Below are 12,836 nucleotides of genomic sequence, written 5' to 3'. Positions count from 1 at the left end.
AAAGACAGAACTTTGTCCTGAAATGTGGACGCCATGGTGGTGCTGTCCAACTACTAGTACAACAGATACACGATGGTCTACTTTGAACCAGTTAGTGTATATAGGTATGTGATGAAGACATCTGCTTCTTCTGTTGAGGAACTGCTGCTGGTACATAACTGGGTGAGTTATTGCCTTTTTATTAAGACATATCAAAAGATAGATATAGAGCAGAAATGCGTTCAGGTTAAGATTTACGTTAAGGTCCAGGTTTTCTAAATAGGGTCTTACACGTAGCCCAAACGGAAGAATGCACTTCGTCTGGCCTCATACAAACGTAGTTGTTCGGGATGAAAAACTGGAGGGTACACTGGATTTTACTGATTTGTTTTAAGCTGGGTTGTATACTGAAGAGCCAGTTTCAAGCATCTGTAACTCAGCAAGTGTGCTTTGGCTTCAATATATAGGCTCTGAACAGGAGAGGTCCTAAATTCTCCCAAGGCAAGTCACAGTACCATGCACATTGTCCAGCAATTGTATGTATGATAGGCTGTATAGGCAAAGTATTAAATGTACAGTCTGCACCCCATTTTGTTTTTTTCAGCACCTCTATAATATCTAAAACCTTAAGGCATCTGTCCTTTAGGCATTTCACATGTGAGTTAAAAGACCGTCTGTTGTTTAAAAGACATCCTAAAACCCTCCATTACTGCCATAATGTGATCTCCATGTTTGTACAGCTCTGGCTCGTGTGCTCATATTAGACAGAAGTGTGTACAGAGTTTCTGTTTTCAAAAATATTTTAACCCATTATTGACCGACCAAACATGGATTCTATTTCTGCATAACTGTAGTTGTTGCTCGATGGTATTCACATTTTTCCCCTTGTAGCAAATACAGAGAGAGATCATCAACATAAAGACTGTACAATATATTAGACCCAATCACATTAACAATACTGTTGATTTTACAACACGGTTAATAATAAAAAGGGTAGCAGAAAGAATGGTTCCCTGAGGTACTCCCAGTTCGTGTGTGTGCAAGATTGAGAGGGTAGAGCCCACCGACTTTAAAACGCCTACTGGATAAAAATAAAATAAAAAATTAGAACCCATTTGATAAAAGTCTTTTAAAATGAAATACTTCCATGTTGTGTCATATGCTTTCTCTAGATCAAAAAAGACAGCTGCAGTATGTTCTGTTTTAATAAAGGCATCGCATACATAAGATCCTAGTGTAACAAGGTGATCTAGTGCACTCCTGCACTGTCTAAAGCCACACTTGATTCTACTTATTTTATTGTCTGATTCTAACTTTCAGACAAGACAATTATTACCCACCCTAGGTGTACTGTCTGTGCTTGAAGTGCTAGAGGTGTTTCATAAACTGACAGTGACTCTTGTCCGGCCCAACAGCAGTATCACGGGACTCCTTTATAGAGTTCAGGAGTTCTTCCATTGAGAAGGGCTGGTTATATTGTTCTGTATTGCCTGAGTAGAACTCAAGTCGTACGTTTTCTTCCTGTACATGTATTGCTTTGAATTCAGGGAGGCACTTTGTATTGAGGATCTCTTTTTGGCTGTCTCTGCAAGCTAGGTGTGCCATTTTATGTTTTGTGGTAAGTAAGATGTTTGATATGTTGTATTTGTGGTACGCTTTCTTCATCTAATTTACTCAAATACCCCAAACCTTCTTTGCTGGTCTATTTGGTAAATGGTCGGCACTTATATAGCGCATTTATCCAAAGCGCTTTACACGGTGTCTCATTCACCCACACACCAATGGTAGCAGAACTGCCATGCAAGGTGCTAACTTGGGGGAGCAACCTGGGGTTCAGTGTCTTGCCCAAGGACACATCGGTATGTGCAGTCACGTGGGCCGGGAATCGAACCGCCAACCCTACGATTAGTGGACAACCCGCTCTACCATCTGAACCACAGCCTAGTGATAGGCTTGATATAAATTGCATCCAACTTGGTTTCTCTGTTGCATTGGTAACTCTTTGGCCCTGTGCTCCACATATTTTAAACTTTAGTTAGATTCTCTGTTGTTGGGTGTCAGTTAAAAGAACATTTCTGCTTTTTATATATATATATATATATATATATATACACATACATACACATATATACATATACATATATACATATATATACATACATACACACACACACACACATACACACACACACACACACAGGCCTCAATAGCGTATTTACAGTTTTTAAATCAAACCATGGATCACATCTTCATTTGGTTTTCCTGGTGTCTTTGGGATAACTTCATCTGTAACTGATATTAGAGTGTCTGTGATTCACATCATTGAGTCCTGGATATATTGAGGATCTGTCTTAAAACTCTTTTAAGCTACCATCATTGCATTCTTTTTTTTGCATGTCTGGTTATAATCAGACAAGGTAATAATCAGGGTGAAGTGATCCCTCCCACACAGGTTGCCCCATACTTGCCATGAGATATCGAGAAATAATTCAGGTTCTTGACAGAGTCATCAGGTGGTACATACATGGAGCACTGTGTGATGGGTTTATGGAGTGTTAATTGTTCTGCTATTGCCTGTAGTTTGGTGTCCACTGCAATGGGACTATATCTTATAGGGATGGCTGTACCACCAGAGGGATGTTGTGTTTTTGGGCCAAAAGCACAGAACGTTGCAAAAATTTTCAAGGCAATGCAGCAATTTGGTACCAGATGGGTCTCCTGAAGACAAAAGGCAAGAGAGTTAAAAAACAGCAGCTAATCACTGCAATTCTGTGAAGATGGCTCTAAGACCACAACAGTTCTGCTGAATAATATTACTCTGCATCAGGTAGGCGGTACACGTACTCGCAATTTATTCCCGCCTTTAGGTGAGAGGCTTTGTATGCAAGAGGCCACAGTCTCTGCCATTTCAAGATCTTTTGGGTGTTCAGTTTTGCTCAGGCCATTTTCTTGGCTTCCATGGGGTTGCTGTAGGGTTCATTTAATTGTACTCTTACTATTAGATAGATAGTTCTCTTGATGAGGTTTCATTCTAGCTGGTCTGGATCATGTTGTGTATGGTTGAATTCTGAGTGCTTATTATCTTGTTTTTTGCAGATGGGGGGGGGGGGGACGACATGGTTATGGTTTGCCTTTGTTCATCTAGGTCAAGTCTGTATGGCTTTCAACTGTTCATGTAGATTTTACTATGGATGCAAATGATCTCTGTATTTTAAAGGAAGGAAGGTCAATTTGGGGTAAAATCAGGGTAAACATTTCATTCTCTGGATTTCTTTTTCTTTGACCAAGACAGGGTAGTATTTTGATGAGGCACTATGTTCACCCACACAGTTGCAACATTTTGTTGGTTTTTGGCAGCAGATAGCTTTGTTTTTACAGATTTCTAGTCCATGACCAAATTTCTGGCAGTTGAAGCACCATAGTGTGTACTCTTTGGTAGCCTTTTAGAATCTTTTCTGGTGGTTGTGGCCTATCGAAAGTCATGATATAGGTGCTGGTTTTAATAATTCAATCTTGTTTTTTGATTATTTGTTTGATGTCAACAGAAACCCTGGTTCAGAGATGGATGAGGAAAGGCCATACAAGTACCAGTCAATTCAGTGGAACATAAAAGATTCTCTGCTTCCACCTTCTTCAAGCACTCCACCAAAATCTGGCCAGACATCTTTTTTGCATCTTTGACTGTCCCTGCTATTCCTGAGATGCTTTTTGTATAGCAAAAGGATATAGCTTGGTAAAGGGCAAGTCTGGTGATAGAGGTTTGTAATCCTAGACTCTCTGCCAGTTATCAAATTACAAATAAACAGAATCCCTATTTATTGAATCAAGATCTAAATACTGATCCAGCATCCTTTTTTGTGGGTTTGCTTAATAGCCATGTCTACGTGTATTTTGTTTCATCATCCCTACTCTCCATCCACCTCAGAGCCCAACAAGGGGATGCACAGAGCTGTGGACGTCCTGCAGATATGCATCAGGGATATAGGGGTGGTATACTCAAGCAACCCTGTAAAGTCATTACATTGCTTGACTGACCCTTAGCCAACGCCTTCTGGGAAAACAAAATAAATATACATTTGATACATTTGTCTATAGTACATGAAACCCACATTAGCCAGGAAGCTGGGGGGGGGGGGGGTTTGAGCTTGTTTTCTGGAGGGGGTTATTAGTTGTGTATGTTAGGGGGATAGTCCAGAAGGCTGATAGAAAAATGTTTTGTGGATGGAGGAGCACAAAATAGACCTTTTTGGTTTAAATTAGAATCATCAAGTATGGAGGAAGGAAAATGCTTCATTCCAGCAGAAGAGCCTTATCCCATCTGTGAACCATGGTAGTGGTAGTACCATGGTTTGGGCCTGTTTTGCTACATCTGAGCCTGGACAGTTTGCCATTATTGATGGGTCATGCAGCAAGACAACAACCCTAAGCACACAATTTGTTCTACCAAAGAATAGTTAAAGAACCAAGACCTCCACCATAAACAATGGCAGTGCCTCTTTAACCAACAACGACTTCTATTCACGGTTTGAGGCTACCAGCACAGACCAGATAAATGAACCATTAGATCTAGCTGGGGAAGAGGAAGGACTGTTCATTTCATAACTAAATGTGAGGAAGGTGCTATACAAAGTTAATACCAGAAAAGCATGCGGCCTGGACAACATCCCCGGCCATGTGCTAAAAGTCTGCGTTAACCCACTAGCACCAGTCTTCACCACCATTTTTAAAAACTCTCCCTCAACCAACTTCTTGTTCCCACATGTTTTAAGTCCTCCACCATCATTCCATCATGACCAAAACGTGTCATTTGAAAATTCAATTGTACTATATACTGAAAACACATTATTAACACTTTGAGGTTTTACTTTGTGAATTTAATTTATTTTTGAAAATATGCACTCGTTGCAACACACTCCAAAAAAGTTGGGACAGTCAAATGTTTACCACTGTGTAACAAAGCCCTTTCTTTTTATAACACTTATTAGGCATTTGGGAATTGAAGACACTAGTTGGTTAAGTTTAGCAAGCAGAATTTTCCCCCGTTCATCCATTACGCATTTCTTCAGCTGCACAACTGCACTGCGCCTCTGTTGCCTTATTTTGCAGTTCATAATGCACCATACATTCTCAATGGGAGACAGGTCAGGACTGAGGGCAAGTCATGCTAGCACTCGCACTCTCTGCTTATACAACCATGCACTTGTAATCCGGGCAGAATGTGGTTTGGCATTGTCCTGCACTGAATGGCAGCATATGTTGCTCCAAAATGTGTACATATCTTTCTACATTAATGATGCCCTCACACATGCGCAGGTTACCCATGCCATGGGCACTGACACGCCCCTATACCACTACAGATGCTGGCTTTTGGACCCGACTCTGATAACAGCTTGGATGGTCCTTTTCCTTTTTGGCCCGGAGAACACGACGGCAGTTTTTGGACAAAAACTATTTGAAATGTTGAAGCACAGTGAGCACAGAAGAGATGAGATGGAGAGCAGAGTGAGATCAGTTCAGCTTTCATCAACAACCTTCACAGGGCAGGGGTGAAAGTGTCCCAATACACCATTCGAAGTAGACTTCAAGTGCAGAAATATAGGCCATACCACATGATGCAAACCACTCATGAGCAACATGATTCAATACAGATATGAGAATCCAAAGTGAGGGAAAGGCTAAAGTGTGGTGAAAGGATGAGAAAGAATGGATCTTAAATAGGCCCACTAATTTATACTGATGATGTAACTCACGATGGAGGCAGCAGAATGAAATCAGAAGTTCACAGGAACATTTTTCTTCCAATTTACAGAGAAACGCATCCAAATTAATTGAGAGGATGCAGCAACACAATGATCCAAAACATACTGCCAACTCAACAGTATGTTGAGGGAGAAAAAGTGGAAGGTTTTAGACTGGCCACCAGACCTTAACCCAGTTGAGAATGCATTTCACCTCCTGAAGAGGAAACTGAACAGAGAAACCCCCGAAACAAACAACTGAAAGAGGCTGCAGTAAAAGCCTTGAAAAGCATCACAAAAGAAGAAACCAACAAATTGGTGATGTTAATGAGTTGCAGGCTTAATGCAGTTATTGAAAGCCCAAATATCTTTCGTGTATAGAACAAACGAATGAATTTGCCTTGCTGTTCCAATAGCTTCGGACAGGACTAAGTGCATTTCCTTATGCAGATTTGCAAATTTATGCAGATTTCAGAAAACTAAAGTAGCCTTTCACCGCAAGACAGTCATAAGATTGGAGAAAAAAAAAAAACTTCTTCATAGAACTGTGTTATTTAAAGGTTTTAGAGAATTGTGTTTGAAAGAGTTAGTGGTGGGTAAATTAGATTCAACATGAATAAACCAAAAGGTCTGTAGTTGGTCATTTGCAATGTCGATTAAATGGCTTGTGAAACCACCTTTCATTTGAAAGATGTAGGATTTGAGGATTTTAAGAGCAGTCTCAGATAGAAATGAGTTAGGTTAATGATCTTTAATGACATCATGAAAGATGTAGGATTTGAGGATTTTAAGAGCAGTCTCAGATAGAAATGAGTTAGGTTAATGACCACTAGGTCACTGCCAAATTTAATACAAAATTCAAGTTGAAGATAATCTCTCAATACCTTATCTTCTCCAATAAGCTTGAAACGACTGACAATCAGCTATGGATTCCAATTATTGCCATAGCTGTCAAGTCAGATGATTTAAATGTCTGTGGGAAAATGTGGCGTCTCCTACTTTAAGAATTGACAAAAATAAAGTGAAATGAAACCGTATTGTATAGTGAGGTCAGCCTGATAAACAAGAATTCAAGAAGTATCTGCTGCTATTCACCACAAAGCACGTGAACGTATAGTTTTATAAAATGTTCCTTCAAATTTATAATGAGCCCAAGCTCATTAGCTTGTTACATTTATTTACAGTTCCGACCTCAGTTTTGCAAGCATTCCTGGCCTTGTTAAAAGGGGATTAGCCCCCAAAAAATAAATAAAAAATTAAAAAATGACTAAATGCTAATGCTAGTGATTGCAGCTACAGCCAACGCAGAACCATCTTCCAATATTTTTCTGCCGTCATAACGTAACATGCGTTATGTATGTCTGGCCAAACCCCATTAAGAACCCCCCTACCCACTTCCCCCCCAAATCCCCCCCATTTCTTTGAGCACAGGCTCTTGGGTCCGAGTTACAGACAATATATCCAATACCCCAGGAAACAAGCCAGAAGGCCTCACTTGGCACAGCACACATTTCACTGTTCTCTTACACATGTTAGATGAACTCAACAGTTTGGCCCAGTACAACCCTGTGTCTCCTGCCTACACTGATACAAGCCATGAAGCACATGTTCACTGTAATGTCTATAATTTAATCCTAGAATGTGTAATTAATTAAAATCAATTTCCTTTCGTTCAACTCCTGCCGCAAATTTAAAGGTTGTGCATTTTATTAGCAGACCTAGAATAGTCTTTTGTTTTTTTTTTAATGCCATGGAACCCATTATCAGGCTTAGAGTGATACAGAGACATCTCCAGTACCTACGAATACACTGCAGACATGACCACTACAGTGCATCTCTGACAAATTACCTCAGAAGCGACATCAAGACTCAAGGCCTCAACTGATCTGCTGTTTCAGACATGTGAAAGAAGTGTACATGTACTGTCTGCATCTTTATGTGGTTTATGTTCCACTAGTAACCAACTTCCAAAATGTGAATAATAATGTTTTTACTTATTTCTAGTCTGCAACAGAGCAGAAGAGTATCACATTCTAGGCCATATTCAAATGCCCCAGCGCTTACTGTATTTCTGTATGTGCATTTCCAGTAACTCTGTTCGAGCACTTGTTCTTCTCCACGTCTTTAAAACATTTTTTTCTATAGATCTCTTGAAATGCATGCCTCCAGCATGGAGGTGCAAGGTGTGCTGAGAATGATATGCACTAGCTTTAGAGGAAGCACAACATTAGACTATTTAAAGTAATAGTATTTTGATTTATTGTCAGATCAGCTTCAGTGGCTATCATATGGTGTGTGTGTGTGTGTGTGTGTGTGTGTGTGTGTGTGTGTGTATTATATATATATATATATATATATATATATATATATATATATATATATATATATATATATATATATATATTATATATATATATATAAATAAACTATTAGTCAAACATTAAAAGGGAAGGGAAACGGTCAAATCTGGTTTAAGGGGTTAAATGTTTGTGCAACACGTCTGTTCTTTTAAAGTTTGTCCAGTTAAAAGATGTTTTCTCATAACATTAAAGATAAGGCAAGCTAAAATAAAATGCTTTATAGTCAAGGGAGAGTTGCAATATTGGCATTTTGGATGTTCTTCACCTTTCAAAAAGTATCCATGCGTAGGTCTGGTGTGGCCCATGTGGCATCTGGTGTACATCACTTGGTCGTGTCTAGATTTAAAGTAAGTGCATATTTCCCCAACTGTAGGGTTTATTTAATATAATTTGTTATTTGGGTATTTTTCCTATTCCACTTGCCAATTGGCTTATGTACTGGTTGATCAGAGGTTTGATGTCTGAAGGTGTGTTTCGGCAGTCTCTGATTATTTCTGTAAGGTCTTTTTTGGCAGCCATGCCCGCCATGCCCGCTCGGTCATTACCAAAGATACTACTGTGTCCTGGGATCCAGCAGAAGACTATGTTGTAATTGTGTCTTCATAGCTGGTTTGTTTTGATTAGATTAGATCGTTTTTGATTAGATGTCCACTATTAAGCACTTCAGGAATTCCTATGCTTGTAGGCATGATTGTGAGTCAGTATACACTATGAATTTCTGTCCCTATGTATCTCCTAGATGTTCCAAAGCAAGGAGTAGGGCACGGGCTTCAGCTGTAAATGTGGAACTTTGGTCCGGGACACAAATGCCATAGTGATGGCAGTTGGTTACTGCAACTGCAGACACTTTGTTTTCTGTTTTTGATCCATCTGTGTATATACAGAAATGGATGCATACTGGCTGACATTACAGCTGACCCTGCACTCTGACCCCTGCTTTCTGACATGCTGGGGTATGAGAATAAAAGAATTTAACTGTGCATATGTATGTGATCAATAAAAACGATCATTATTATCATTACTGTCTTGGTTTTGGAGAATTTGACGCCATTTTCCATTGCCCACTTGTTTATTTTATTTATGCATAATTGCATTTGTCTTTTGATTGTATTCATTTTTCCCCCCCTGTAACATATGCAATCATCATCATAGAGACACAGTATTTTTGGTCCTATAACATTGCTGATGCTATTTATTTTGATAATGAACAGGTAACAGTATGTTTGCCATTTTGTGTTTTGGGGTTAGTAGGGCATCTTGATTCTTAATGTACTTTGTGTTCCATCTCCTTTGCCTTCCATTCTCTGGCTCACATTCTATACTTTCTTTGTTGATGTTTTAACTGTCATACTGGATACAAACTTCCTCCAGCTCTGTTTTTTGGCTTCATTTATGTACCTTCATACCTGTGCTTGACAGATTTTTACTTTGGTAAGATTTGATTGTTGGTTGTTTATCAAACACTCTTCCTGCTTTTTTCCATGCTCTGATGAGGCTTTTACATTTATTGACAAACCTTGGGTTTTTGTGCAGAGTGAGTCGAGCTGCTACTGCTTGGAGATTCGTGTTTATTGTAATGTGACTGTGGAAAATGTCGTGTCTTATTAATATAGAGGCACTAGCTGAGAGGCATTGAGAAATAAGCACCCTCATTTCTCCACCTGGGGATTAATAAAGTATTATCTTATCTTATTTGGTCCGTAGGTATTTAAGAAAGTGTACTGTTTCAAAGACCAGCGGGTTGAGAGCAACAGTTAAGCATTGTAGTTCCGTGAAGTTAGCTTTAAGACCTCGACAGTTCCACTGTATTATGTGTTTATCCATTTTAAGTGGAGAGAACAAAGGGGAGCCCTTTGTTTTTATCTTTTAGGGAGGGACTTCGGCTACGGCTCCTGCTACTTAAGCGCTTATCCTCTGTCATTTTTATATCTTTTGGGGAGTCAGTCTTCTTCTCTTTATTTTCTTGACATATTTTTTCACTTTTTGTGGGGTTGGCTTCTTATGGATCTTGCTGCTTGGTTGTCGGGTTTTCGCTCTGGTTTACTTGGATCTGTTGTAGCGTTGTCTGGCTTTGATTATTTATGGTCTTGCTCTTATTTGGAGTTATAGGTTTGGAGTCTTCAATAATTTGAGGTTCATTTCTAATCCACATCAAGTCAGTTTGGACCTCAACAGTTAGCAGGTGGGGTTTTATGACCGCTACAAAGAATTACCCCAAGTTAAAGGTGCAAAGACCTTCCACTAGTTTACGGGCCTCCATGTAATTCACTTTTTTTTTGTGCACTTTATCTTTCGTATTTCTTTCTCTTTAAGCCAAAGGGAGCAGGTTGTTGAGGAGGCTGGGTGATCCCCTGCTCAGTTACTGCATCTCAACGGTCTTTTGAAGTCTTCTCCATGTCTTTCTTCTCCGCAGTTATGACAGGTTGGCTTGTTTTTGCAGTTTGCAGATCCATGTCCGAACTTCTGACGTTTGAAACATCTGAGCAGGATTGGTATATACATACCGACAGGTACACGTGGGTATCGTATTGGGATTTTTTCTGGATGGTAGGGTCTGTTAAAAGTTACGACGTAGGTTCCTGTTTTAATAATGTGGCCTTCCTTCTTGACTGTAATCCGCTTACATCTTGTGACATCAACTCAGCAGTTATTTCCATTTCTTCCATGTTCTCTAGTACGAATGATTCCTTTGCTATTATTTAGAGATGGATGATGGAAAATCTACACCAGCAAGTGTAATTGCTCGTAGCAGGTTTTCTGCTTGTACTTTTTTTGGAGCATTCTACTAGTATCTGGCCAGACCTCAGTTTCTTGACATCTTTCACCATCCCTGCTACTCTTGAGATACCTTTCTGTATAGCAAACGGAGACAGCTTAGATAGTGGCATATCAGGGAGTAAGGACTCTAGTAGGATAAATCTGGATAAATGCCAGTTATGACTTTTAGAGAAAATACTGTAGTTTTGTCCCGAGTCAGTCTATGTTTTGGTCTAGCAATCGTTTTTTTGTAGTTTGTATCTTTGCCATGTTATGTATACTTTGTTTCGCCATACCTACTCTTCCTCTTACCCCAACAAGGGGACGCATAGGGCCGCAGACATCCACCGGGTATGCGCCAAAGATATAATAGTTGTATATTCGGGTAAGAACGTCAGAGATATGCATTATCCAGCTGACCCTCAGCCAACACCTACTGGAAATCTGCCAGTTGTTCTATGCGGTTATAGTATTTCCAGGGCAAGTCTTGACTAGCCAATTGGTTGGAGCGGCCCCTTCCAACCTCCCATCTAAGTGAAATACAAGCCAAAGTATTGTGCTGGAGCAGGGGCAGCCGCAGCGTGCCTCATTCATCAAATACCAGGATCTCCTCTGACCCAGGTCACAACTCATGGCTTAACAAGTCACCCCATCTGTCGCCTCTTACAATCAGCAAGGGTGTGCTAGCAACCTATTCTACCCTGGGTCCCCACAGGCTCACCGCTTAAAGTAAAGAGTGAGTATCTGTCAACACAGGAATTGTTAAGGAAAGGATGTGGAACCTGATTCCTAAATACTAAATTCACTTGAACTAGAGTCCTGGTAAACAATTAGTAATGGTAAATGGTGTGCACTTATATAGCGCCTTATAATTTTAACGGCTCTACAAAGCACTTTACACGGCTTCTCATTCACCCATCCATACACACACTCATGCAAGGTACTAGCCTGCCAATGAGGGCAACTTGAGGTTCAGTGTCTTGCCCAAGGACACTTCGGCATATGGAGGCATGTGGGTCAGGGATCGAACACCAACCCTGAGATTACTGGACAACCCGCTCTACCACCTGAGGCAGAGCCGAGGCTGAACAAAAGGTACATTCTTCATCAATGAATGCCCTGATGACTGCAGGGTTGGGGCATTTATGATATAACTGATCGCCTTAGATGTACAAGATTCACACAATTATACATCTATTAGAAATTTCTAAAGAAATGTGGAGGTATGTGAGCCTTACCCTGCCGGTCAAACTCTATGCTGTGGCACTCAAACAGGTTACGGCCCCATGGGCAGTAGAACACAGAGCCTCCAACTTTGATGTCCGGCTGGCTGGTGTTGGCTTTTGGTGCTCCAACTATGATACTTGCATCTCTGAAAAAGAATTAAGAAGCTTAATTTATATGGTAATAAAACAATAAGAAGAAGATATTTGACGATTTCAGAATTGTCTTCAACTTTTACATTTACTAAGTACAACAAGAAAAAAAAAAAAAAAAAAAAAAAAAAGAGTAAATATTTTCTAGTATTCTGGAAAATGTATAGTTACTAATGTACTTTATAGACTACACAACATAGCATGTGCAAGTGCTGTTAAATTAGCTGGCATTACACAACAGCTTTTCACTAGAAAATATACATATGAATATGTACACACAAACACCTACTCTTGAATGAATACTAAGAATAATAAGAGTGCTCTTTATCCATCACATTTGTAAACGTATGTGTTATTGCTAAGGCTTTTCACACTTTCATGTATTAGGAAAATAATGGAAAGCCTAAAAGACCCTTATTTATCAGAGTTACCTAGAGCTAAATATATTACATAGAATGTATTCAATTCAATTTGATTTGTATAGCGCTTTTTACAATAGACATTGTCTCAAAGCAGCTTTACAGAAATATCAACACGGTATACAGATATTAAAGGTGTGAATTTATCCCAACTGAGCAAGCCACTGAGTGGCGACGGTGGCAAGGAAAAACTCCCTGAGATGTTTT

At 39.7% G+C, this 12,836-nt stretch overlaps 1 protein-coding gene across 1 annotated transcript in view; it reads right to left on the bottom strand.

Annotated features, from left to right (window-relative positions):
• itga5 (integrin, alpha 5 (fibronectin receptor, alpha polypeptide)) overlaps window positions 1–12,836 on the bottom strand; it is a 70,619-nt gene that overhangs the window by 40,910 nt on the left and 16,873 nt on the right. The window contains exon 2 of the mRNA XM_053643547.1: window positions 12,073–12,206. Within this exon, the coding sequence (XP_053499522.1) occupies window positions 12,073–12,206 (134 nt within the window). The remainder of the gene's footprint in view (window positions 1–12,072; window positions 12,207–12,836) is intronic.

The sequence above is a fragment of the Ictalurus furcatus genome, chromosome 15 (genome assembly GCF_023375685.1).
Source record: "Ictalurus furcatus strain D&B chromosome 15, Billie_1.0, whole genome shotgun sequence".
NCBI lineage: Eukaryota > Metazoa > Chordata > Actinopteri > Siluriformes > Ictaluridae > Ictalurus > Ictalurus furcatus.
The sequence above is the reverse complement of the archived record's forward strand: the minus strand, read 5'-3'. Positions and strand labels throughout refer to the sequence as shown.